The 26,753-nt window shown below is 39.0% G+C and overlaps 2 protein-coding genes and 1 long non-coding RNA gene across 4 annotated transcripts in view; 2 read left to right on the forward strand and 1 right to left on the reverse strand.

Moving 5' to 3' along the window:
• LOC110853708 (toll-like receptor Tollo) overlaps positions 1-12,508 on the forward strand; it is a 53,031-nt gene extending 40,523 nt beyond the window's left edge. Inside the window, exons 3-14 of the mRNA XM_022102018.2 lie at positions 1,604-3,610; positions 3,728-3,944; positions 4,053-5,255; positions 5,391-5,506; positions 5,612-6,273; positions 6,367-6,437; positions 6,545-7,126; positions 7,205-7,544; positions 9,007-9,140; positions 9,249-9,422; positions 11,011-11,163; positions 11,291-12,508. Coding sequence (XP_021957710.1) covers positions 3,281-3,610; positions 3,728-3,944; positions 4,053-5,255; positions 5,391-5,506; positions 5,612-6,273; positions 6,367-6,437; positions 6,545-7,126; positions 7,205-7,544; positions 9,007-9,140; positions 9,249-9,422; positions 11,011-11,163; positions 11,291-11,859 — 4,551 coding nt within the window. The 5' untranslated portion in view covers positions 1,604-3,280 and the 3' untranslated portion in view covers positions 11,860-12,508. The remainder of the gene's footprint in view (positions 1-1,603; positions 3,611-3,727; positions 3,945-4,052; positions 5,256-5,390; positions 5,507-5,611; positions 6,274-6,366; positions 6,438-6,544; positions 7,127-7,204; positions 7,545-9,006; positions 9,141-9,248; positions 9,423-11,010; positions 11,164-11,290) is intronic.
• Positions 12,509-14,821: 2,313 nt separating this feature from the next.
• On the reverse strand, positions 14,822-19,527 carry LOC118436644. Its single transcript, XR_004835613.1, has 3 exons — positions 19,100-19,527; positions 15,856-18,991; positions 14,822-15,757 (listed from the first exon to the last, which is right to left on the reverse strand). It is a non-coding gene; the product is annotated as an uncharacterized LOC118436644 (long non-coding RNA).
• Positions 19,528-20,890: 1,363 nt separating this feature from the next.
• On the forward strand, positions 20,891-25,800 carry LOC118436649. 2 transcript variants are annotated; one of them, XM_035855146.1, is made up of 7 exons: positions 20,891-22,097; positions 22,180-23,268; positions 23,326-23,526; positions 23,589-23,802; positions 23,869-24,207; positions 24,291-25,013; positions 25,087-25,800. In XM_035855146.1, exons 2-7 carry the CDS (start codon positions 23,246-23,248, stop codon positions 25,423-25,425), a joined length of 1,839 nt encoding a protein of 612 aa, XP_035711039.1. In that variant the 5' UTR covers positions 20,891-22,097; positions 22,180-23,245; the 3' UTR covers positions 25,426-25,800. The 2 variants fall into 2 exon arrangements, with proteins under 2 accessions (XP_035711039.1, XP_035711038.1); XM_035855145.1 differs by having other exon boundaries at positions 20,891-23,268.
• The last annotated feature ends 953 nt before the right edge of the window (positions 25,801-26,753 follow it).

The following is a 26,753-nucleotide window of genomic DNA, read 5'->3' on the forward strand; positions in this document are numbered from 1 at the left end:
AAGGGACTCTGTGAAATCTGTGAATGCTTTACTTGTTTAATTTCCTCCTCCTCCTCCTTCTCTAAAAGGCAGCAGACATCGAAAGTATGTATGTATAATCGTTTAGTTTGTCTCATTTTCTCATCAATTTCCAATATTATGTTCACATTTAAGAACGTTTAACTTGTTGTTGAAATGAAACCTTGTTGGTTAAAACCAGTTAAACTTTTTTTATTTCCATTTTTATTTTGTTATTTTATGGACACAAGACAATCTCGCATGCAGAAGGGTAAACCAGGTCCAGTTAGTTTAAGGAGTGCATAACTCCCTTAAAACAATGTAGACATAACTTTACGTATGGATATACAAACTTGTCTTCTGAATCTTTCCATGATGGTTTGGTTTGGCTGGTTTTGTTTGTAAATGAAGCATCTCCATGGCCAGAGAGAGAGTTTCTGATGATGAGTTTTCTTGTTCTTATACCTTATTCAACTTCTCGGCTGAAAGTTACGACTCCAACTTTTCAGGTCGACCTCTCCCAAACCAACCCGTTATATTGGAAGAAAACTCATAAAGTATCAACGATCGCCTATAAACGAACCCTTTTTAATTTCCAAAATGCTAATTTTATGACTCATTTATGATTTTATGTGTGTGGTGTGGTTAGGAAAACTTTTCTCCGTCGTCGTCCTCATTTACTTGTAATATAAAATGACGAACGAACTTGTAAATTGGACCCATCATAAAATAAAACAATCCAAATTTAAAGGAAGAAGACGAGCACATATCTTTTCGTTGTGCCATTAAAACTTGAAATATTCCGACGACTCGTCACTGATCCACATTTCCTCCTTTTCTTGTTAACCTATAACCTGTAACCCACTGACATTTCATTGCATAAATATAATGCAATTCAGTATAAAAATGTATCAATTTCAGGTTTGGTCATTTTTATTACTAAATATTATTCAATCCAAAATTCAATACTTTCTCACACGATGAAAATAAAAAAAACGTGAGAATTACTGAAAACCCAAACTTTCTGGAAATATAATACCACTTCGACCTCCATGAGATGGACCTGACCTGCAATGCAATGCATTTTCCTTTCCCTCCATAATAACATTCTTTCTCAAGAATTCACACAATAAAGTGTGAGGATAAGACGCAAAGAATGCATTTTTCATGCCCAATTTCTCAATAATCTCAATTTCCTTCTTCCCTAACCTAATCCCTCAAATAATTGAACTCACCCTTCTTTGCAAGAGGAAGAAAATTAATGATAATCTGGAATCTAAAATCAAAGCATACCCCACACATTCACGCACCCCTACTACTACACCTACGACAGCTTAAATATCTTTAACAACCACCTTTTTAACAAGGTAGACTATGGCACAGAATTACATGCCATTAGTCATTATTTAGTATACATAAAGAGAGTAAGTAAAGAAGAAAAAATGCTCTAGGCAAGTCCACCACTTGTTCCCACTATGTAGATACACGTCCGTACGTATATATTTATATGTGTATGGTCTCATCCTTTTAGCACAAAACTTACTACACAACATACGTAGACGTTCACGTTCATCAAGTCTAATCTCTTTTAATAATATTATTCTAGATCACGAAGACGAACTCCTCCGTGGTGGTGAGCAGTCATTCAGATTCTGAGAGAGAAGCAGTCCAAGCGTCCACCTTTCTTGACGTAATAAAAGGTAGTAGTACTGCACCATACCACACAGCTCTTCTCTCTTTTAGTTTTACACACAAGTAATAAGTAAGTAAGATTCTTACTTACGGTCAGAAGAAGAAGGACCCACCGACCGACCGACGGACCAGTATTACCAACTCCCTGAAGCTGCTAAACCAACAAAGTGTATAACGTAAAGACGACGAGAGGAGCTATTTAGAATTTTACCCTCCGTATTATACACAACGCCACAGAACAGAACTTGTATGTCCGTACTGCTTCATGAGTTGATTCCTCATTCGTTTCGAGTAAGGCTGTTGGTTGGTAAAATACGTAACTTACGACCATCTCCCACCACCACCGACCGACTAAAAAGGGAGAAAGGAAAAGAGACCTCGACTGCTGGTAATCCAGTGGAATCCGGCAGACTGGAAGTACAAGTTGGACGGGAAGGACGCGTCCGCATTCGAGCTCCTCCGCAGAGCTGTAAAACATTTTAAAGAGGGGAGAAAAGACCTTCTTCCCACTTTGTACTGACTGAGAGAATAACATTTTAAGCTGGTTAATACCAACCCATAACATAATACCGCATCGTGTGGTTTTAGTCAGTTGTAATCTTACGGCCAAAGAAGAAGTGAACACAACACAAAAGTGAACAACAACAGAGAGTTTCTCGAAAAGTGCAGGTGTTTGGAATTGGACTTAATCTTAACTTCCAAAGTTCCTGTGTTCTTTTCCCCAAATTTTTGGTTGGCCTTTTCGTATTTTTGTGTTGTCATCCTTTTCTCAACAAAAAGAGAAACAACGACGAGGTCGTCGCATGGAGTAAAACGCACTTACTGGACACTTAAGACTTTGGAGGACTGCTTAATGAATAGTTTCATATTTTGCACACATCATCACTAAGAAAAGGACTAATGGTCTAAATCCACTCCTACTTGGGCAGTAGTGGAAGGCCACATAAAACTGGGGCAAAGAAATACTTGCTGGGGAAAGTTTTCTGATAGCAGTGAAAATTAACTCGATTACGATGAAACATTTTTCCTGGGGCAGATTGCGATTTGATTAAAATCATAAATTATTCCCAAGTCAAGAATAGTGATTAAGAAGCAATTTGGACTTTTTGAAAGTTTCATTTGGTTTCTTGGTGTGTGTGTGTGCCGTCGTCATCCACCCACCGATAATCAATAATTCGCCAAGTTTTATAAGTATATAAGTGTTTGTGAGAAGGAGGAGGCGATACCCGGAAAAGTTTACTTTGCGCGTTTTTTTTTCACTCATTTTATTAAAAGTAACACTCAACCACCACAAAGTGAATGAGTTAGTGGAAATGTGATCCTGAATTGGTGTCGCAAAAACAAGAGAGAGCCAAGCAAGAAAAGCATGGGGAGGCATCAAAGAAACTTGCAAGAAGAAGGACGAGTTCTATTACAAAGTGCCACCACAAGACCGCGACGACTAATACCACTTCTCCATCGACAAAGCACAACTGGGCAGGATGAAACTACTACCCGGGTAGTCGTACCAGTGGAAGAAGAAACTCAATAATCTGCAAAACCACTGACAACATTTCTCCAGAATTTTATCTCAACCTTTTTCTTCTTCACAATGGGAAGAAAAGAGCTCCCCAGTAGCAGCACTACGACACCAATAATGTTGACTCCAATTCCGACGTTTCGCCTCATAGATTCCCCCGAAAAGGAGCGCAGTAGAAGAAGAAAACCGCAAATGTCATTCCAGCAGAGAAATCTAAATCATGTGTTCACATTTCCCCTATTAATCCCCGTAGTGGTGGCTACCCTGCTCCTATTTATAATCCGCCCTGGGAGTGGGTTACACCCACCGCAATGCCAGTGGGACCTGTATCAAGACATTGAACGATTAAAATGTAATGTGGATCCGGGAAACACCTTGATCGTGGAGGAAGAGGTGCACGGGGTAAGTTTAGAACTGACTCTAATTCTACCCGGATATGTACTTATCTACTATCCGATTATTAGCGGAGACAGATTGCTGGCCAGTGGGGCATTTCTATAACGTTTTGTATTTCCACAGGCCGGACCCGAGCATGCAAAATCCCTCTGGGTCCAATGTAGTGATAATGTTCATACGACGAGTGGTAGCGTAGATAATAAACAGTTGGGAGGAGGGGACGACGGAGAGGAAGAGCTGCAAGTCGACAGCTATTTTGGGAGTGAAAAGACTTCGCTAAAAGTGGCAGGCGGGGACACTGGTGGGGGATTTGTCCTCTCCCATGGGGTATTCATGGCTGGTAATTTCTCCTACTTTCTTTTCACTGTAAATTATGGCTCGATTTTCACAATTACTGGAAAAAGAACTAATAATATTTTTTTCTCTCTCACTTTTTCACCTTTTACAGTTCCAAACCTGCGTGATTTGCGCCTAGAAAATTGTCGCATTGCTGGCATCACGCCTGGCGCCTTGGGGTACCTCCCATATTTGCAAAATTTTACACTCCGTGCTCACACTAGTCATTCTCCGTGGTCATCATCATCTCATGTGCGATCATCCTCTCCAGCCATGTTAGAGATCAAGCCTGGCGTACTCCGAGGACTTCCAGAACTTCGTCACCTCGACTTATCCACTACTAGTCTGAGCTCGCTACCAAACGACTTTCTCTGCTTTCTCCCTTCCCTTAATTACCTCAATCTCACGGGCTCCGGGCTACGAGATTTTCGCTCTATCGGAATACAAATACAAGATCCTACGAATCCTCATAATTGTGCGAATCAAATGCGAATTCTAGACCTTTCAAATAACCACTTCAACCTCCTTCCGCCCGCCACTTTCTCCACTGTTAGTCGACTGGAGGAGCTCAGAATTGATGGAAACTCCATCACTAGTGCGTCCGAGAGAGCCCTACTGGGTTTGAACCATTTAAAAATATTTTCCGCAGCGGGGAATCAACTGTCCTCCCTTCAGCCAGAGTTTTTCAAAGACAATCGTCAACTGCAAGAAATATATTTACAAAAGAATCAATTAAGTGTGCTCGCTCCGGGACTTTTGACCGGGTTGGAACAATTGGTTGTGGTGGACCTTTCGAGCAACGAGTTAACGAGTGAGTGGGTGATTGGTGAAACTTTTCGAGGTTTAGTGCGACTCGTAATTTTAAGACTGGACAACAACAAGCTGACTCGAATTGACTCGGTCTTGTTCCGAGACCTGTACAGCTTGCAAGTCCTCTCACTCGAGAACAACATGATATCTACCGTGACTGAGGATGCGTTCTCCGGAATGTATAATATTCACACGCTGCTACTTTCACATAACCAACTCAAAGTCATTGACACCTTCATTTGCAACGGGCTCGGAGTTCTCTCCTTCCTGGCGTTGGACAACAATAAAATTGAGACCGTTGGGGTGGACAGCTTTAAAAATTGTTCGAATGTGATGGATCTTAATTTCTCGGGGAATAAGTTAACCCAGGTTCCGGAAGCTATTGGAGCGTTGAATCTCATCAAAACGTTGGATCTGGGAGAGAATAAGATTACAGATATTTCAAACGCGTCGTTCGCCTCGCTACCAAATTTGTATGGGCTGCGTTTAACGGACAATCTCATAGGTGAGTATATATTTTTTAACTAATTTACCACCACGTGCATATCGGTTATACCTCGGTTATAACTAGTAGAGCAGCATCTTTCCAAATAAATCCACTTTTCGTCGCACAAACTAAACAACACCAAATTGTTATTAGGTCACATACCAAAAGATGCATTGTCCAATTTGCCCTCGCTCAAGATTGCTAATTTCGCAAAGAATAAAATTTCCTCGATCGAACAAAAGGCTTTTGATAACAATCCAAACCTCCAGGTAATAATTTTTGTTGTTTTTTAGTCCACTTTTCTTATCTTCTGATTTTCAATGCGCATAAATATTTATTACACACGGACTTCATTTTTTCTTCATAATTCGTAGGCTCTCCGCGTTGACAATAATGCCATCAAAGGAATGTTTGGCCTATTCAAAAATATTCCTAACCTCTTGTGGCTAAACATTTCCGGAAATAAATTGGAAGAGCTTGACTACAAAGAATTTCCCCCACGCATCCAATGGGTCGACCTTCGTTCCAATATGATATCCAAACTTGGAACCTGTCTGGAGATTGACAATCTGAGAATCCGTAACCTCGATATCTCACATAACCTCATAACTGAGATCGGTCAATCCAATTTACCCGACTCCATCGAGAACTTAATCATGAGCCATAATCGTATCCATCAAGTGCAACCGTACACCTTCTTCCGCAAGCCGAACATTACACGCGTTGATTTATCAAACAATAAATTAGAACGGCTCTCTGAAAATGCGCTCCGTTTGTCTTCTGGAGCGGATGGAGGAGTGAAACCGATCGCGGAGATATTGTTGGGGCACAATCCTCTAATTTGTGATTGCACGCTGCCCTGGTTGAGAGACATGAATAGTGGAGAGACATCCGGTCAATATCCCAACATTATGGATGTCGAGGATGTCAAATGCACTTTACTCTTTGACCGAGGAAATGATCCAGTGCCGTTTATGGATATTGCTCCCAGTCAGTACCTCTGCAAATATGAGTCACACTGCTTCTCACTCTGCAGGTTAGCCACGGATAATTTTATACATTACTAACATTAGACGTACACAAATGGAGTACATTTTCTAACAAAATGCATCAATTTCCACATTAATAGCTGCTGCGACTTTGACCATTGCGACTGTCAGATGAGCTGTCCTAAAAACTGCAGTTGCTTCCATGATGCAGGTAATGTAATATACGTAATATGCTATTACATACATAAATGCAAAGAACTTTAGCTTGTATAAACGAAGATCACATGCATAACAAGGTAACAAATTCATTATTTGCAGAATGGAACACCAATTTGGTAGATTGTTCCAGGATGGAGGAAAGTTCCATCCCTTCGAAAATTCCCATCGACGTGACTCAACTACACTTGGATGGAAACGTGTTCCCCGTTTTGCAGAGCCATTCATTCATCGGGCGAAAGAACATGGAGGCCTTGTATCTTAATTTTTCGCACATTGAAAAAATCCAGAACCGAAGTTTTCACGGATTGAAGGCTCTTCGAGTCCTGCATTTGGAAAACAACTTTATCGAGAGGCTGGATGGGTTTGAGTTTGATGATTTGGACGACTTGGAGGAATTGTACCTTCATCAAAATAGCATATCATTCATTTCAAATCAGACATTTGCTTCGATGGTGGCTCTTAAATTCTTGACCCTTCACGGGAATAGCCTCGTGGATTTGGCCATTTGGGAAGTTGTGTTGCGCGGAGGAGGAAGGGGAATTGGTGGTCATTTAATTCCGAGCAGTAGTGATACTCACATTACTCTGAGGGGGAACGAGTTCTCGTGTGAATGTCAGTTTGCTACCCAGCTTAAGGACTGGTTGATGGAAAACTCGGCCAAAATTAGTGACGCGAATCAAGGTATGTCAACCTTAAAGTTGATTTTTGTCATAATAATATACAGATTGATACTGATGAATAACTTATTTTTCTACATAGTCCATTGTGTGGATCAAGTCTCAACTTCGGCATCTTTATCACCATCTAATAAACAGTCCTCTTTCTCCTCTAATTCTGCTCTAGTGCCACTTTCACCGAGCAGCTCTGGTAGTGTAAGCAGCAGTGGTGGTGGTAGTTCTTCGAGTGGGAAAAGTGCGACAGAGTTGATCGTGGTGAGACTACTGGACCAGAGAAATCACCGGTGTTCTCAGTCCACCGATTTAAGCATTCGTGAACCTACTACCCGTTCCGGGGATGAGTTTGAGTGGTCTGTGTACGTTCCAGTGATTGTGATCAGTATTGGACTACTTTTGCTCGTGTGTCTCGTCTCCATTGTTTGGTAAGAAAAGTTTTATTTTAATTTATCATTTTATTATTGATAAATCAGTTAAACAGTTAGTCTATCTCCTTGATATATTATTTTGGTGAATTTTCTGGTTTCTCGACCAATTCGGAGGAGAATTTTTCAAACAGATGCTTGCCTTTTGCATCTCGCACAGGAAAGCGGATCTGAACCCCTTGGAATTCTTGTTTTGATCCAATGATGGGGTAGTTAGATCTGCCCAATCGATATGCTCGTTGAATTTGATCGTCAGTCAATTCACCCTTGAGTCCTTCCAGTATTTCAATTCTTTCATTCAGATACTTCACTTGGATGGACCCTGATTTAGTTTTCCTTTGCCCTGCTGCTGCGTACTATTAATCAAGGGAGACAATAACTAATTATATTATGATACTCAAGATCATTTTTGTAAGAAAGTTATGATATGAACGTAAAGCACTTACAGTATGAAAGCTCTCCCACTTGAACGCATCCTTCTGATTCTTCTCAGTGCTCACGCCCTTGTCAAACGTCAGTTCCTACAAGAAATAGATTTCTTATTTCATGATAATATTAAATTTAGTAAACTGAGGAAAATTTTTATATTTACATAATGATAAGCGGTCCATTTGCTGTTGCCTTTTTTGTCTTTCTCCATCAACATTTTTGCAGGGCTAGAGCAGGATCCAAACGTATTCAACATTTGGTGAATGATGCATGCACCTTTTTCAGAGCATGTTCCAATATATGCATTGTACTTGTTCAATTTATTATTGCAAAATTCCTCCAAATCCGTTACTTTCACTTTTGCTGGGACGACCAAAATAACGTTTCCGTAGTATGGACGAACTTTTCCTCTCGCCAGTTTGACAAGTCTCATAAATTCATTCTCATCATCATCAATAGGATCGTCTTGGTTGATATCACCTTGAAATAATATGATTTTGATAATATGGAATATGATTCTTACATTTATCAGACATGCGATGTATTATATATGTACCAATGAATACATCCAATTTATCCTTCTCCTCAACGTTGCAGAAAGTCCCCAGCTGGGTCTTCTTATCGGAAACCTTGGTAGCCTCACGATGCTTCTTTGCTTGCGCTTGTCTCCTAAGATAGCCAACAAAAGATGATAAGAGATAAAATAAACATGTGGTAAGCCGGCAAGTCCTTACTTGGCGACAGTTCCACCATGATGACGACTGTTATGTTGTATTAGAGCATGTTTGGTTGAACAACCAGCTCCGCATGTTGAGCATATCACCGACTTCACAGTTTTGCTTTTTTTCCCAATCTTTCTTACTTTTGGAAGACTGTCGTCGGCAGCTGGTGTTTTTATTTGACCCATGTTTACACTTTCAAATATTGTGATTTTAAATTAAGTGTTTGAGAAATTGCAACAATTCAGAGTACGAAATGTAGAAAATGGTAGAATAATAATTTATTCAACTCTTAAAAAATATTATCCTCTCAGCTACTACTGGAGAAAGGCTTTGCGAGTGTGGTTTTATGCAAATTGCGGCCTTCGGCTTGAGGGAACGTGCAGAGAGCCGCATGCAGAAGAAAAACTATTTGATGCGTTTGTAAGCTACAGTAACAAAGACGAAGGTACATTTTTTCAAAATTTTTTTTTTCAAATTTCTAAACGTTAAAATGAAATAAAACGGGGTTAGTAAAAAATATAGTTATTAACGCAACCCTCTTAAATGCTTGCAGCCTGGGTGAGACAAGTCTTTGCGGCCGAGTTGGAGCGCAATGATCCACCGTATAGACTTTGCCTACGTTACCGTGACCTCCCAACCGGTGGCACTTATCTGGGCGACACCATCGTTCAAGCTGCAGACGCCTCTAAACGGAGCGTCCTGATACTTTCTCATCATTTCCTAAAAGGTATGTAACCTGGATTCACCTTCTCGCACATATGTATCTAATGGCCAGCTTTTCAGCTATACCCTCTCATTTGGAAACTCTCACTGAACTCACGTCATGGTGTGTGGTTGATGCTTACACAACTCTGAAGTTTGCTAATTTATTGCATGCATGATTCCCAAATTAAATTCTCCGAAATCTTGCTTCCAGTTTCTCATCATTTCTCGAGGTATCCTACTCTTCGTCATCATCATCATCATCACATACATAGCAATGTTTGAACATTTCTCTGTGAAAACCAGCTAATTTTTGAGCAGTGGCTTGTTTACCTCCTGCAGTCATTTGAAATTTAAATCATTCTGGTGGAAGAAGACTTGTAGAGTATTGCGTTGCGATATTTACAATGGCCTGGAGCCCCATTGATATCTCATCTCTTTCTCTGCCCAAGCAGTGCATGTGCCAGTGTGCATGACATATGAATCATGAACCGCATGGGATTGTTACACCACCACGAAATTGTGCAAGACAATCTGCATGAATCTCCTCACAACCAACCAGTGTGCCACCATACAATCAGGATTATTTTGAAATGCCAAACCAGGCCAAGCAAGAGAGAGAGAGGGAAAGATAGTCCATATCTTGTTTCTGGGCTCTATATATTTTATCAAGGAGTCTGTCTAGTAGTTATTCGCATATCCCGTATTTATTCATCCTTGAAGAGGCAGTTTAATTTAATGGAAAATTATGAAACAATGCCCCCAGTCCATCTGAATCTTGTAGAGAATGTTAAATGGCAAAGTGGTGGCAATGCTATGGTGGCAATCTTTAATCTCTTTTGTGTGAAGCAATTACTTCAAATTGAAGTCGTAGAAGAAGACTAATCTTGAGAGAGGAGCACAAGGGAGCAGAAAGTCCACCAACCATTGTGCTTACTACTATGCCGTCATATCATAACCTTTATACGAAATCAAAATTAAGTGAGGATCGCTAAAGGGTCGAGCATATCTCGACATTATGGAGGCATGGAAATCACGTGCGAGGAGGATAAAATAGCCAGTAGTCAGTTCAGTAGTATGTGTTTGCCTCGTCGTAGTCCAAATGACTTTTGAGCTGCTGTGTGCTGATTAAACACACAATGGAGCAGGGAGAAAGTCCAGAGGAGAAAGACAAAACCAAGAAGTCAGTCAGTCCATGTTCCATATCCGCTCGTTGCACACTTCTTGTATTGCCTTTCTTCCACTCTGATGCTTCCACATTTCCTTCTAGATTGCTTTACTTTCTTGCACTTTGCTTAACTTCACTCCCTTCTTGCTAATGCACCCTAATTTATCTGGAATTTCTCCATTTTCACGCTAAAGTACAACTCCCTCGTTGCATTAGCTCAACACTAACACCCAGCGCAGAAACCACGGCATTAGTCTTAATGGAAGGCTTCGAGAACCACCCACCCATCCACCACCACCACCATCACTACGTATGTCTTTGCTGTAATATTATGTTACTCGTGTAGTAGAACCTGATGGTTGAGTAGTGGGTGGTGATGGTGAGAAAGCTTTTCACTGACTTTGCGAACTTGGTATTAATTCTCATCTGTCCCTTTGTGTCACAGGAGAATGGAGCAGGACAGATGTTAGAAGTGCTCATCACTCCGTTTTAAAGGATCGACATCGTAAAGCGATCATCATCATCTTGGGAGATCTCCCCTCCAAAGATTTAGATCCAGACATCCGTCTCTACCTCAAGAACCATACCTATCTCAATTGTAATTATGACACCTCTATTTTAATACATGTTTAATGGCAAACTAAAAGTTTGAGAAAAATACTCTCAAACGAAAACGATAACATCTTCATTCCACTAATTTGCCTTAATTCCAATTTGATTCACAGGTGACGACAAAAAGTTTTGGGACAAGCTACGCTACGCTTTACCCGACGTTAAGGTAAAGTCGCCCATGTTCCGGGGTACCACTGGACGGAGCAGCACTGCCATGCATAACCAGCAGAATGGTGGGGCTGGTCATCGCGCAATGCCCCCACATCCCCCACCTCACTACCAGTATCCACTTCCCCCACCCCCCACACAGTCGCAGTACCACCAACCATCCCCCAACCTCACCTCGTCGCATCATCACCTTCTCAATAGTGCAAATAATAGTGCGAATAATACGCTTCACCACCAACAACAGCAACAAAACATGTTGAACGCGCTCAACGGTGGGGGTGTCTTTCTCCCCAATGGGATGACCATGAGTGGTGGTGCGGGGGGCATGATGGGCAGTCATCACCACATGACGCCGAACATTGTCCCGCTCGTGGCCACAGCCAACGGCGGTGGTGGGAGTGGTTCCGGTTCGCTAAGAAATAGTCAGCAGAGACAGTATCATACCATTGTGAATAGTAGTTTAAATGGTGGGCATCCCAATAACAATCGACACAATAATGCCGTGCACATATGACACAGGGACATTTTAGGATACTCTCCCACTCTAAACCACTACTCGTCACCGGCCCCGGTCTGATATTTGTACGTTTAAAATCTTATGCTATTATTTATTCATTCGGAAATATATATATGGTATGGATTGACTTTATACATATAATAATGACCTTTAACTCGCCAATGAACCGTAATTCTAATGTATTTACCTCGGTGGAGTAATGAAAAAAATCTCGTTTTTTACATTTTTTATTAAGCCTACTTATCTCAACAACATGATTAAAATGCAAGTGATATTCTCCGGTATGTTAAAAAATGAAAACTGTTTATTGTAATTACATTATGCATATTAAATGTACAGTTAGGATAAGTAAGAGATGATAATCGTATTAAAAGTAATAAATAATAAGTCGCAGCAATTACGTATTTACATATATAAAATCTCAACTTGTTTTCTTAACGTAACATATTTTTTTGTATAAGTCTAATTTTTTTCGAAATGGTACAAAATAGAAACCGATTATTATTATTGTTATCACTTAAAACTATACAGACTTGAAGAAGAAAAATAATTGACTATTTACGACAACAGTACTGTTTCCGATGGTGTCTTATTCGTGTGAATAAAACAATACTGAGAGATGCGAGATGCTGAAATGAACTGAAAATTTACGATTATTTTCTCTTTGTTTATTTCACTACTTTTTGTGGTGGCAATAAAAAAGCATCATCACATGGCATCAAGGAACATCACGCACATTGTAACGATCATATCACCAATTTTTACGTGAATCCAAACTTTATTGGGGGGATTTGAACTCCATTTTTTCCTCATCCCGATAGCACACTAGCACACATTTAGTTTTTCCATTTTCCACTTTCCCTTATTAAATCGGATCGTCATCCAATCAATCGAGTTGCAGTTGCCAATTACACTGCGAATCATGGATCATCGACACCACGTTTCTTCACTAAAAGTTAAATTGCCAGGGCATGCATGCATTATTATTTTTTGGAGATGCATCAACGATAAAACAAAAGGAAGGAAACAATCGAGACGAAGAAGAAACGAGCTATTCTCCTAAATCGCTAACATCATCTCACTTTTCAATCAAATATGTAATTCTGTAACATGATACGCACAACACATTTTTACTTTCTCGACTCCTCCGTCATTCAAAATGTCAAGTGTCTCGACTAAAATATCTTTCATATATTTTTCACACTTTGTACCTATACTCTCATCAACGATACGATTTGGCACTAATTCACACCACGCCGCGCACTTGTTTCCGTCACCGAGGAACAAAAATAATAATAATAACTTCTTTCAGGCTCGTTAACAACGTGGTGGTGTAAAAGAGCAAATCGGCAAATCTAATTTTATGGGTTGTTCGACTAATTTGCATGAAATGTTGTTCTCTGTAATATACAAGTTATAAACAGCTTAGGTACAATATCTGCACATCTGAGTGAATGAGGAAGCCAGGACCTTTTCGAAATATTTAATTGAGCATAAACAATCAAGTGATATTCATATTCATATTCTCCTCCTTGCCAATAATCAATATCAATTTCAATCAATTAGGCAAAATGAAAACGGCCCATTTCGCATATTTATTGCCTTGTTCACTCCTTCATTCATTCATTCGTATCAGTCTGATGATCCATCCACTGCTCATTCGAGTGCAGGTCGGTCGTGTCATTGCATTCATATTGGATTGTTGCATTTTCACACTTTTTCCTCACCCACTTATTGCTTATGAAAGTTATTATTCATAATCCTTGCGCTGGTCGGCTTTACTAATTGAGCCGTGCTTTTACGACTCTGTTTAACAAGTTTTGTTATGACCTCACCTCGTACATAGGGATCGATTTTTTAGTCAGTTACTTACGTGGCACGAGTATATGTTATTCGTACGAATTTGCGAAATTGTTGCAGATTTTCTGCCATCTAGATAATTGCCTACTCGTTTATGCAAATTTCTCCATTAATAACTACTATGCACTCAATAATTTTGATCTAGATTTGTATTGACAGCAAAATTATGTAGTTGTCCTCGCCCGTCACAACATTCTTTTGTGCAAAATTTTAGAAAATGGAAAGTACCTCATTTGTTGGGCTGCTTGGTTTATGCGTAAAATTCTGTCTGTATCCACCGATCGAGTCAAAGGTGGTAACTCAATTTCAACAACGAGTATATTACGAGTCAAAGTTGAAGAGGCGAATATACATACTTTGATAAGAAAAGTTAGTTGTGGTCCGGCTGAAAATTTGGAGTGACAGACGAACCAATAAAAATAAAATAGATACTTAAATTTATCTCTGTAAGATGCCTTAATTGGCATCTTCCATCCATAAAAAAGTCTTAAATTTCGTCTCGTACTCTTGACTCTTGCTGCACGCAAGGCAAACCTTGCATTATTTTCGTTTCACGATACGAATATTACGTACCAGGGCTGGTTATACGATATTTGAATGCATTACTTATTTGCACCATATTTTACTATAAACCATCATCATCCCGTGGTCTGGTCTGGTCTTTGTTTGAAATGGGAATGAAAATCATATGTGGTTTAAAAGTCACTTGACGTGGTGTTAGATACTCTTCTTCCATATCCTGGGCTGGGTTTGGTTGTGATATATTCCATTTGAATTTTTAAATAATTGCAACTCATGACTCGAGTCTCCGTGACTCGCGAATTATTCCTCAAGTCTTTAAGGAAATGGAAACAATGGCCAGTTTATAAAGTATACTAGACCAGACCAAAGACCGAGAGAGTGAGAAACGGCTCACCCCTTATTGTTTGCTTATGTACTGAAAAAAGAGAGCATTGCACCTGAATCTGTATCTATCTACCTAACTAAATATTAAACTGGGCACAATTTTTTTCTGGACGAAATATTTACATATGAACTGATTTCATAATAAATAATTTGTGATGAAACGAAAAAACCATCCAAGCGAGCCCACGTTTTCGAGTATTCTGCTTAAAAGACCACAATGCAGATTCATATCTATTGACGCATTGTACGAAATGTATATGTGATTGTTGGTTGTGTAGCATTGTTTGTGTCGCATTGCATCGATTTATAAAATGCCTGCTGCTCATCAATTATTACTTTTACTCTCTCTGCAACGAAACGAATCTCCTCTTGTTTCTCATCTCATGCATGCGACGACTCTTCTTATGCGCAGTGGCCGCGGAAGCCGTGGGGACATTAACATTGTAGGATAGAGGAGGGCGGGGTTTACATAACATGGCGAGATGATGGGGACATCGGATAACTATGGGGACATTGTCCCTCTGTCCCCACCCACACTTCCGCGGCCACTGTACGTACCTAAGCAAAAGATATGTTCCATTGTAGCACTGCAGGCGAGGCATTGCTAATGATTATGATTAATTGCCTTTAATTGTGGAATGAAATGAATGCGGATTTCATTCAGAAAATGAGGATGACGTGAAATGAAAGGGAATTTATTGTATTATTGCGACACACTAAATAGTACGTAGTAACATATTATATGTGTTTGCTTTGTGCATAATTGCAGGCTTTTCGAATATAGATAAATAATAATACCACTTTCTACTACACGGAATCTCTTCTTCTTCTCAAGAAGAGATTTATTTATAAGAAAGATTTACTTACATGCAAATTTTAATTTTTTTAATTAGCATCATAATGGGATTTATTTATTTTATTGCAGATCTACAGTTACAATGGTAAAGTAAACACTACGTTGCGTTATTGTCAACCCTTGCGAAATTTACAATGGATACATGAACCTTCTCGGAATTATACCTCCTTGACATGATATCCGCGTAATGGCATCATCATCAAGCTTGTTATTATTATTGCGAGAGAGGGCACATTGCCAAAATCCAAGGTGTGATTCTTCATAGTTTCAACCCTAATCGGATAAAGAAAATGCATACTTATCCGAGCATGTACATACTACATACAAATCATTATTATTATTATTCATTTCATTCACCACGTACAACTTACTTATTTATCCCAACCTTCCATCATTCTGGATCCTCTTTTCACAGGGAAAAAACTACCACACAATAATGAAATGGAACTCAACCATTTCCCAAATAATAATATTATTAAGTGCACCAAAAACTGGGTTTTGAACGAGTCAAAAGTCGGGTGCAACAATCCAATCCACACAAACCCCTCAATTCCCTACCTCGCTCGTCATCATCTCCTTCTTCCCAAAAACCCCAACAATAAACATTCTTTTCACCAACGCCACACAAAACAAGGTATCATCACACTCCTCGCTCCTACTACTGCATTGTTGTTGATACCCTGTGTTGTGTAATGTGATGATGAGCACCACTGATGGTTGGAGGAGAGATGCAGATACAAAACAAAAAAGTAAACCCAACCAAGCATCCCAATTCCAGCCGGCTCAATGCTGCAACAACCATTCTCATTTAAAAGTTTAACTCAGCTGCAGATCTAATTTTAATTAATTTGAGTGCCTTCTTCTCCCAGACATAGTAGAGAGTAGAGAGAGAAATGCAATGTTATTTAACCTCGGTATGTAAAAGCGTCCTTAAGCCAGAGCCACCCATGGCATCAGAGGGCGGATATGTATTTACGAAAAATCGTTTAAATGTATTTAATATTTACGAAAAAAACGTCAAAATATTTAGGAAATATGTACGGAAAAAGCATAAAAATAAAAACTTTCATATATTTACATTTTTTGATTGATTTCAATTCAAGATTTCAATCTGCTCTTGATTTTTTTTCAAGCCCAATTGCTTTGAGCAAAAAATCGCAAATATTTACAAAATTTTTACAAAATTTTTGAAAAAAAAACATCTAAAATTTCTCGGTTGTCATCAAACGAAAAGTAGAAAATAAATACATATCCGCCCTCTGCATCCCATACACACGTACAGAGTTAAACCAGAGGAAGTGTTCCACAAAAGCATTTTCCATATTTCGCAAGACAAAGTGTTAAACTTGGGTTCTGGTGGGTATCCACCACCATCGCGCGGATTCGTGCGTCAGTGCCGTATCCGTCGCACTTTGTCAACCTCACTCAATCATGCGTCTCATTTAATTAACTATACTGGGTTACTTAAATGTAGGCTTATCAAAATACAAAAAAATGATGTGTTGATATATCACTAGCCCTCGTTAGTTACGGCACTTGCCGTATAAGTCCCTCCCTCAGAAACTTTGACCCCAAATTTCTCATGGTACCAGCGTTTCTCTTCGGGCAACAAAAGCTGAAAATGTAGCTGTTCCCAAGGAGAAAAATCTGGCATCGGGTTGTCCGAAGTAAATGGCTGGTACCATTCGGTTTTTAAGGATTTCTGTGTATGTAAAAAAACCGCCAATTTTCGAATTTTGAAACTCTTGATGCATTAAAATGTTCATATTCCAAGGGGAAGTCAAATTGCAAATGCAAGTATAGGTCTAACTCTTGTTCTACACGATGTACATTGACTTTCTCATTTTTCCGAACTTTCTTCCTTTATTTTTATAGGGGGTGTGGTTGCACAGAATTCAAAAAATGTTGTGGTACATTTGTCCTTGTACCCACAATTGCATTTACAATTAATTTTATTTGATTCAGTGAAATCGATGCGAAAAGCGATGGAACGTATCCGTCATCCTCTCTCTACAGACACACACATTCTCATAAAAATATCTCAAACTTTTACCTTAACCTTGCACTTGGAAAAAAGTTTGCCTGTTGAGTTTTACACTAATAGAATTGATTCCATCTCATTTGTGTTTATCTGGTCTGGTCTCTTTTTTAGGGGAAGAACTGGTGTCTTTCTTTCTTTATGAACCCCAGCATCAAATCAACATCGTTTAATTCCAGCACAAACCTATTTATCCTGGACTTTGGTCTATTTGTTATCAAACAGTGGGGGAGCATGACAATTTATTCTCAGAGTCGAGAAAACGATCAAACTTCAAACGAGAACCTCAACCCTTTCTTATTATGCGTTATTATTCCTTGTCTCGTTCTTACTAAATACGTCGTGGCTGGTGGTAGTAGTGCATGGACTCTTAATCGTTTGTTATTAATACTTTTAATCTTTCAACGCAGGGTGAGACTGAAAAGCTTTTACTTACGTATTATTACCTACAATGGAACGTTTTCAATCTGCTCCTGTACTAATAAAATATTTGGTTTGGTAGGTTCAAGAGAACTTTTGGATTCAATTTCTCGTATAAATGTAAATATTTCAGGTTCAGGAAATCGATAACTCATCTAATCTAACCCTTAAAGGTAAACAAATGTACCGTTTTAAAAAGTAAAAGGGGGTACGTAACTCGTCGATTCGAAATTGTGTCAAAACCAGGTACAAGATTCGTATATACGACTAACCCATTAAACAATTCTCTCCTATCGGCTACTCATCCTCATACATTTGTAACTGCCAAGCACCAAGTTTTCTCCACTCCACCACCTAATTGTCTAATTAATGAATAATGGTTTTCGTGAGAAGCTTCTCTGGCCCCATCACTCAAGCCAAGCCAATCGGTCTCGGTCAATAACGAACCGCACAGCACATCGCTTAGAAAATATAGACGAGGACGACGAGACGGGCGTAAAAGTCAAGAGATATATCATGCACTTCTTGATAACTTTGGCACGGCACGACTTTGATAATACTACTTGGCTCAATTATACAGTTCAATCACTCATTTCCTTCAGTGCATGGTGCAATACAATCGATAAAATTTATGCATAAAAAACACTTTTACTAGCTAAGATGTATAACAGTCGGTAATAAATGACGAGATATTCATACCTTCAACACGACGTGGCTGCATAAAGGAACAATTCAAGGCAAAGATTTCAGCTTTCTTTCGCCAAAGTGTATTTATCTTTCTCTGCAATAACTCGACATATTTATAGATTTGTACATCTACATTTCCACTGGTATCATATTTATCAACCTTGCAATGCATACATATCCTGTTAAAAAACGTACCTGAATTGTAAATAGCTACACAGCAAAAGGACAAATGACAGCAGCAGCCATGGGACGACGAAATGACATTCATTTGACCAACCAAATGAAGATGAAAGACGACTTGAATTTATTTACTACTCGCCCCTGTTCATTTGATTGTAGGACATTTGTTCATGACACTGCTGCTGCAAATGCATACGAAATGAGCCCAGTTGGACGGACGCATTTATTAATTCAATTCATTTCAATTTCTTTTACTTGTAAAAATCCAATCTGTAAAGGTATGAACTTACTTATTAAGCAAAGTACGCAATCCAATCCACTCCTTCCTTTTTGTTATGTAACTCTCACTCACTCCCACGAAGGAGAGGATCGAATACATATAAACGACACGGTGCGCTTATGCTCGCTATTTAATATGCAGGAGCAGCACTAATAAAGTAAGTAAAATTGTAAAGAAAAAGATTTTGTATAGGAGCTGGTCCTACACAAAATCTTCTTTGTCCTATGCAACTTCCAATTGACAATTGGGCTTTTCAAGGACCAGATCGCATTTGAATTTGAGTGACACAACACTAAATGCGAGTTGTGGGTTTGTCAACTTGGTATGAAATTCTTTGTTTTAAAGGCTTGATTGACAGCATTTTTTTGCTTACTTGTCGCTATTATAAGAAAATTGGGGAAAAAACATTTGTCGCTTGATAATATATATTTACTCTCAATCTGAGCTGGCAGTTGGCACTACTTGCTTACTTACATTTATTTTTTACATAATGAAATTGGACTGTTTGTAGGGAGTAAAAAAGTAAATTGTAAAATGTGGAGTTGACGCTGGTGGCTGGCGGAGATAAACTCGGTGAACTCTTTCTCACATAACTATTACTTTTCATTCTAAAAGACAAAGTAAGTCAATTGACACAATAAAAGTCGCAGTGGATATTTTATTACTCTCTGGAAAGCAAGAGACACACAAATACTCCAAAAAACTCCATAAACAGTTATCTTTGTGGGGCAACGGATAAAGATAAAAGCATCCGACGACGAGGGAACAAGTCCACAACTTCTTATACCCATGAAAATCGTGCATGTTCCCAGTTTTCGGTACAAAAAAATGCAATAAAAATCCGAAATATAAAACCAAAGCTGTAAAACGATTGCTAAATTATGTATGCATTATGCAATTTTAAAAATTTGCAACCAACGTCCGATCAAATGTCACAAGTAGTTATTTAGTAATTCAATCAAATGATTGATACTTTCTTGTCTAAATTGCGATCTAGATTAAAACACTAAATTCTTCACGAGAAGCGACGGTAAATCACCTTCGATTTCATTCCCACTGCGTTGAGACCTCCTATTACACAAGATGCACTTATTTAATCCATCCATTCAACAAATTCAAATTCGATTGGGCTCTATTGTCTTGAATTAATGGAGGCTTGGCTCATATTGCAAATTTCAAGTTGACCAACTGCGAATCTTGATTTGAATGAATGAGAGAAATACTGCACCTTGTTCCTTGCATATTTTAATCGTCAGCAAAAACATAACCATTTTGCAAAGTTTGCAATATAAATGCAGCACAAGACCAAAAGTTTGTATCCCGTGACGAATCTTGAATTAAAGTTTCGTGTTATTTTGCACTATCTGATTCTCAAGATGGTTTGTCAATGCCATATTTCATTTCATTTAATATTTCAAATCTGGGTAGTCACCCTCTACAAACGTAGAGTGACAGTGACATACAATTAAGCCTCATAATCAACTCAACAGGTGTAAAATTGCATTAACTAAAGACCTCATTCATACATGTGGATCGTGCTGCTAATAAAAGAGTTTATTCATTCTTTTCGCCATTAATAATAAATATGAATGTATGCACCAGATTAAGAATTCAGCTATGCGGAGGACACCGGATTAAACGAGGCTTGCAAAAATAGTACAAAATAATCCTTTCATAAAATATTGCCAATGACATTACGCGTCCTTTGGCCAAGAACAATACGCAATATTATTATGGTCAACTCATTTGCATGCGTGTGTGTGGTACCGTTTCATGGGTATAAAAAATCGCTAAGAAAGGAAATTGCATACATATTGTGTGGTTCGGTAGTTAAAAATTAAAGCAAAATCCAAGCAGGATTCTTAATGCATGTGTACAATGTCAGATATTTAGTTTAGATAATTTACCAGCAAACAGACAATTAGCTACATACATTGACCCATAATAACAAAAGTTATTTAATTGGTGACGGGTCGTGTGGGTAGGTCAAAGGAAATGCATAAAGACAATACAATTTTACATATTTAAAGGTGCTACTTATTACTGCTTTTAATTTCTAATCAATCTGACCATCTCACACCAATCACTCCATATTTTTAATGGATTTTCTCCATTACATACGCCCATTGGAAGAAGTATAAAATGTAAAATAGTAGATATGCTAATATTTTTTGGCATGCATTTTATTTTCATAAACATTCACATCATCACAAATCACACAATACGGTACAACGCATACTTACTTCTCATCCTTAGATTTATCCTGACGGCTGATGACCAACTCCCAAAATCCACAATGTAATCTGTCCATCGTTTTGTTAGTCATTTGTCTTTTGGCTGAATTCTTTTTGTTCGAGTTACTTACTTACATAAAGTATTGACTTTTTTATGACGAAATATTCTATTCCTTGGTTTTAAAGAAGAAGAAGAAGTGAGTGTTCTGTTCTTTCTCATCAAAGCGTCTCCTTCATTGAACAAGTGCCTATGTGACGACTCGTCTTGGTTGTGTCATTCATTTCATTGGGATCGTATTATCCGATGAGTCAGGAGATTCATTGTGCTCCCTTCGTCTAATCGGACCCTCATCTTTCTTTCTCTTGCCATCGCAATTCAATAAACTCTTCTCCACATAATAATCTAGTAGCCAGTCGAATAACAGGGCACAATACAATCAACAATTGACAAAGGCAACTCTGCCCCCAACACAAATGCCGAGCAGAAAGGACACGTAGTATATTCACACAATGGGAAGAAAGGTATGATGATGATGAGTAGCTGGGAAGATTATGTACAAAAACGTATACATACACTTGTAAAAACTAAAAGAAATCAGTTGTTGTTTCATTGTCTTGCTTGGGTCCAGCTTGGATTTTTCTTTTGTCACCCGATGGACGGAGTGGTTGGTTATCAACAAGTGTTTTGGGTTATCTATCAGCTATTTTCCCAGGCTGTCCAGTACAAAGAAGGGGAGGGATGAAAATAACTAACTCTTAAAAAAATTGGCATAGGTAGGTATAAATTTTTGCATTTGAGTGTGTTTAACATGCAATTTTTTCATGAATTTGCCATAAACTTATACCATTTAATTAGCGACAAGAAGGAAATCTCTCTCTGATGGGGAGAAGAAGGAATGATGAAATAACAACATTTTTGAAAAACACTTTTACTTGCAGCAGTAATTGCACACTTCGACCACTTTTACAGGAAGAAACACAATGGGGAACAAGCTACTAAGGCTGCAATTTCTTAACAAATTAAATCCTTTTAACCATTAAGTCTCCATAATTTGTGCAAAATTTAACCAGAACTAAAATGCTTCTTTATATTTTATGGACATGTTGCAATTTGCATGCAGGTGGTTCTAAAATACTCAACACAACGTAAGAAATGCGATAAGACCCGTGCTTTACGCATTTATTTTTCATCTAATAAATGAGCAAATTTATGCGAATCTTTGTAACAAAGGTCCAGCGTGACCTCTGGTAAGAAGGTCACGTTAAATAACGTAAAGTACAACGAGTTTGTTAACAGCAATAATAAGAGGACAATAAACTTTTCAATGAGTACAAAGTAGCGTAAAGTTGCACGAAATAAGCTCTACGCACTGGATTACGTTTGTGTAGTTCTGGTCGAGTGTTTTAATAAGCTTAACTTTTCCTACACATAATCCTAATATGTAAATTGGCAAGTATGTAATTTGATTAAAGATAATCAAAAGTTGAGCCTCTCAATATTAATTTAATTAAACATACATAATTAAGAAACAACGCAATAGAGAGATGAATGTATAGTTACTTACAAATTCTCTTTTCTCCAGTCCAAACTTCATGATGATCCCTTAAAAGGCCTTTTAAGGGGACAATGCAGATATTCCAAAATATTTCAATTAATTTCAATTAATGGAATTGGGAGTATTATTTTGATTCGGGCTGAGCAAGTGGAAATACGATCTGCATGAATTTCGCGGCACTTGAGCTCACGCGCAACTTTTAGTTTTTGTTTCGTTTGATCGCTGTATTGGTCACAAAAGCACTCTGACTCGAGGACACAACGACATTAACAGCCAGACAAATTGCTCTCTCTCCCCAAATATTTATAAATTAATTTGTGTGACCTTGCAACAATTAAAATACTTAAGTTTGACCGAACGGACACGATGGACGGGAATGAGATGGCATGGTAAGTAAACAATTAACTTAATTTACGGCCTTTTAAGATAATTACCATGTCTTACAGGGAAGAGCAGGAAGAAGGGGAGACTCTGGGAAGGTTCTGGGAGAGGATGGACGAATGGGAACAGATCGAGAGGAATCGGCATGCATCATTTGGGACTGTTCCCCAATTGGGCACTCAAGGATGCGAAATTATCATCATGGAGGTTGTGGATGGAAGAGAGCAAGTTTGGTCACCTTCAGGGCAGGTTCAGGACGTGACAAGGTTCGTGATAAATTTATCCCTAACAAAGCCTAATAAAGGAAACTATATTTCTTTATTTATAGGGGGGAAAATGAATCGTCAAAGGATCATTTGGGGACAATGGATTCTTGGGTGGGGATCGGTAGAAACCGACATTGGTCATCCGTGCCTGATCCCCTACTGGGTCCTATTCCTTCGTTTGGAGAAGGGGACAGAACACGTCGTTTCTATGAGGGATTCCAAGTTTCATCGACTTCACCTGTCCTTCAGTCTTCCTCAACGGTTGTTCAACAGATGGTAAGTTGAAATTTAGTTACCTAAGAGTTATTTGATTCATCAGTGGAATTGGAGGATTCACCACAGGCGTATTGGGGTCGGATGGATTCTATGGTGGGAATCGAACGGAATCAACATCATGGAGTTCTTGTTCCTCGACTGGGCCCTAGTCCTCCAACCGAAGAAGATTTCGACGAAATGGAGAACATTAGCGCAATGGATTTTTGTCCTGTTGAAGATCTCTTTGGCATACGCGCAGAGCAGGATGAGGAAGAGCGTGCTATGCTTGGATTGGAACAACACGAGTCACGGTCAGAACATGACGACGAGGATGACGTACCTCGCGGGCCTTATAAAAGGAAAGGATTTAAAGGGCGACAGGATTCATTTGCCCGTCAGTCGGCCCTAAGGGCTGTTCAGCAGTCGGTGAGTAAATAAATAGTTCATTTTTATATTTTATTTCACTTTACCCCTTTAAGACCATAAATGGAATTTAAATAATGTTGTAGAACTCTCCATCCACTCCAATTCACGGTGAGCACGACCTCCTGTACGCCCCCCTCCCGGAACTTGACTATATCAGGATCGGATTACTTGCCTGGCTAGAGGGTCGTAAGAAAAAAACAGATCGAGACGACAAGAAGTTGGAAAAGTTGATGAGAGATGCTCAAGACTTTAGAAGTGGTTATTTTTGGGCAAAGGAAGCATATGGCCCAGGATGGCGATATTGGATCCCCAGCCCTACAAAGAAGTACCCAAACACACGAAAGGGATTGACTATGTGTTTAAAAAATGATTGGTTAAATAAAATGAAAATATGGAGAAGAGGACTAGGTTTTCGCCCAAACATAACGAATGCTAAACGTAAACAGAACCAATTGAACAACAGCAATCATAAAAAATGGATTCCTCGCCTTCCGATAAGTTATCTTCTCGAGATTCGCCAACTGGCCCCTAAAGATATCAAACGATATCTAACTAGGAAGATGTCATGGGTTGAACTGACCCAACTCCCGGCCATAAAAATCTGGAGGTACCCTGGAGTCCATGAATCTTTCAGTGGAGAGTTATCTGCACGGGCAGGACATTTTAAATCTGATCCTGACCAGGCCGATTCCGTCGTCCATGACAAGATTCGCGAAATAGGGATCAATAGATGCATATGTGTGGAAGTCTATGCCCATCTCTGCAAGGACTTGTACACGGCCCAGTTGGGGGAAGCTTACACAATGGTGAGGATCATTTATTTATTTATTTGTAAATTTATACACAAATTCAAACATGCAATTTTGATAAAAATTACAGGAGTATGGGGCGATGCACAACGCATTAAAGGCAGAAGGGAGGATCGAGAGTAACATTGAATACCTGATTACCCGACCTGATGCTGCGCTGGATTCGGATCTCGAACCATTCCCCATTTTTGACGCCATGGACGGTATTGAACTGTACGAGATAATCCCGAATACGGCCTTAGTTCATCCGGACTACCACGCTACGAAGGATGAAATAATCCAGTTTCCTTACCGAATTCATCAGTCTTCCCTCATAGACAGATTCATCGTAGGGACAAGAGGAAATAAAGACAATATCTGGAGACATGAGTACGATGCATTGAATAACCTTGTCCGTCGATCGCCTTAAACTCATCCTTTCTCATACTTATTTTTTCATTTACTTATAGATTTATTATTACTCGTTCGAAATATTGTACCTTCTTTCTTTCCCTTTTTATTATTTTAATAGCCACTTGCCTCCACAATAAACGAAACCAACCACAGAGCAAGCTCTAAGGTCTTATAACAAATATGCATTAAGTTGTTTGTTGCTGCTGCTTCTAAATAGTGACCATAATAAAATGCTCCAAGTAAGTCTGGCTGGAATAGAGTACTGCTGCCACCCTCCAATTTACCTCCAACCAAATAATGCATTCAACTCCCTTCTAATTCTCTAAAACAGTAATGCCTTCCTCTCCAAACACGAACGAAATGCAGGCTGAAATGAGCAGCAAAGTGCGTATTTTTATTACAGTCACACTGCAGTGGCCGCGGAAGCCGTGGGGACATCTGGGGACATTAACATTGTGGGATAGGGGAGGGAGTGGTTTAAATAACATGGGGGGATGTTGGGGACATCAAATAATCGTGGGGACATTGTCCCTCTGTCCGCAGGCACTGAGTCGCAGTATAATTTTTAAAGTAATCCATATATGCAGCCGCTCTGCTGGAGGAATTGGCAATTTAATCGCATTAGTATTGCAATTATCACGTACTTTGAAATGTCCTTTCCTTCCTACTCCATTATTCTGTTTGTAATTATCGTGTACGGTTAAGTAAATTTATTGCGGATATTATATTTAATATGCGGAATTCCAATTAATTCAGTTTCCATCACAGAAAAAAGGGACAATAACAATACCTACATACCTACTCAATAATAATAATAAAATTAAAAACGATTCCACAATGAGATCGGGGGTGACACGACTTTTAAGAAAACAGGTGCGCAAATCAGGTATTTTTGGTTAATTTCAGGAAGCTTACTTAGTCGCCTCATAGATAGTTCCCACAGTCGTTTGAGAATTATCGCGTCATAAAAAGTGACACGGAGACAATAATCTCGTCATCCTCCTCCATCCATCTTGCACAAAGCTAACCATATATTTCACGTACTTATGTATGTAATGTACACATGTGCCTCTTCAGGTCTTAACCCTCCTCCGCGTCTTATTCTGTCTCCCCATTATTATCATGTTATTCCCTTGATAGGTAAGGATGCAGATGACGGTTGGGATAAGATCCATGACATGAATGTGCGCACAAAGGTCACTCACTGTATTTTGTGCATTGTCGTGAAACGAAATTTTAAATAAACCGGAGACATGCAAGGTATTCCATATTTTTGTCCCTACAAAAAATGGGATACGAATAAGTAAATCCATTAAAATTTCCAAAAACCAAGTAAACATTCCC

The sequence above is a fragment of the Folsomia candida genome, unplaced genomic scaffold, assembly GCF_002217175.1.
Source record: "Folsomia candida strain VU population unplaced genomic scaffold, ASM221717v1 Fcan01_Sc009, whole genome shotgun sequence".
Classification (NCBI taxonomy): domain Eukaryota; kingdom Metazoa; phylum Arthropoda; class Collembola; order Entomobryomorpha; family Isotomidae; genus Folsomia; species Folsomia candida.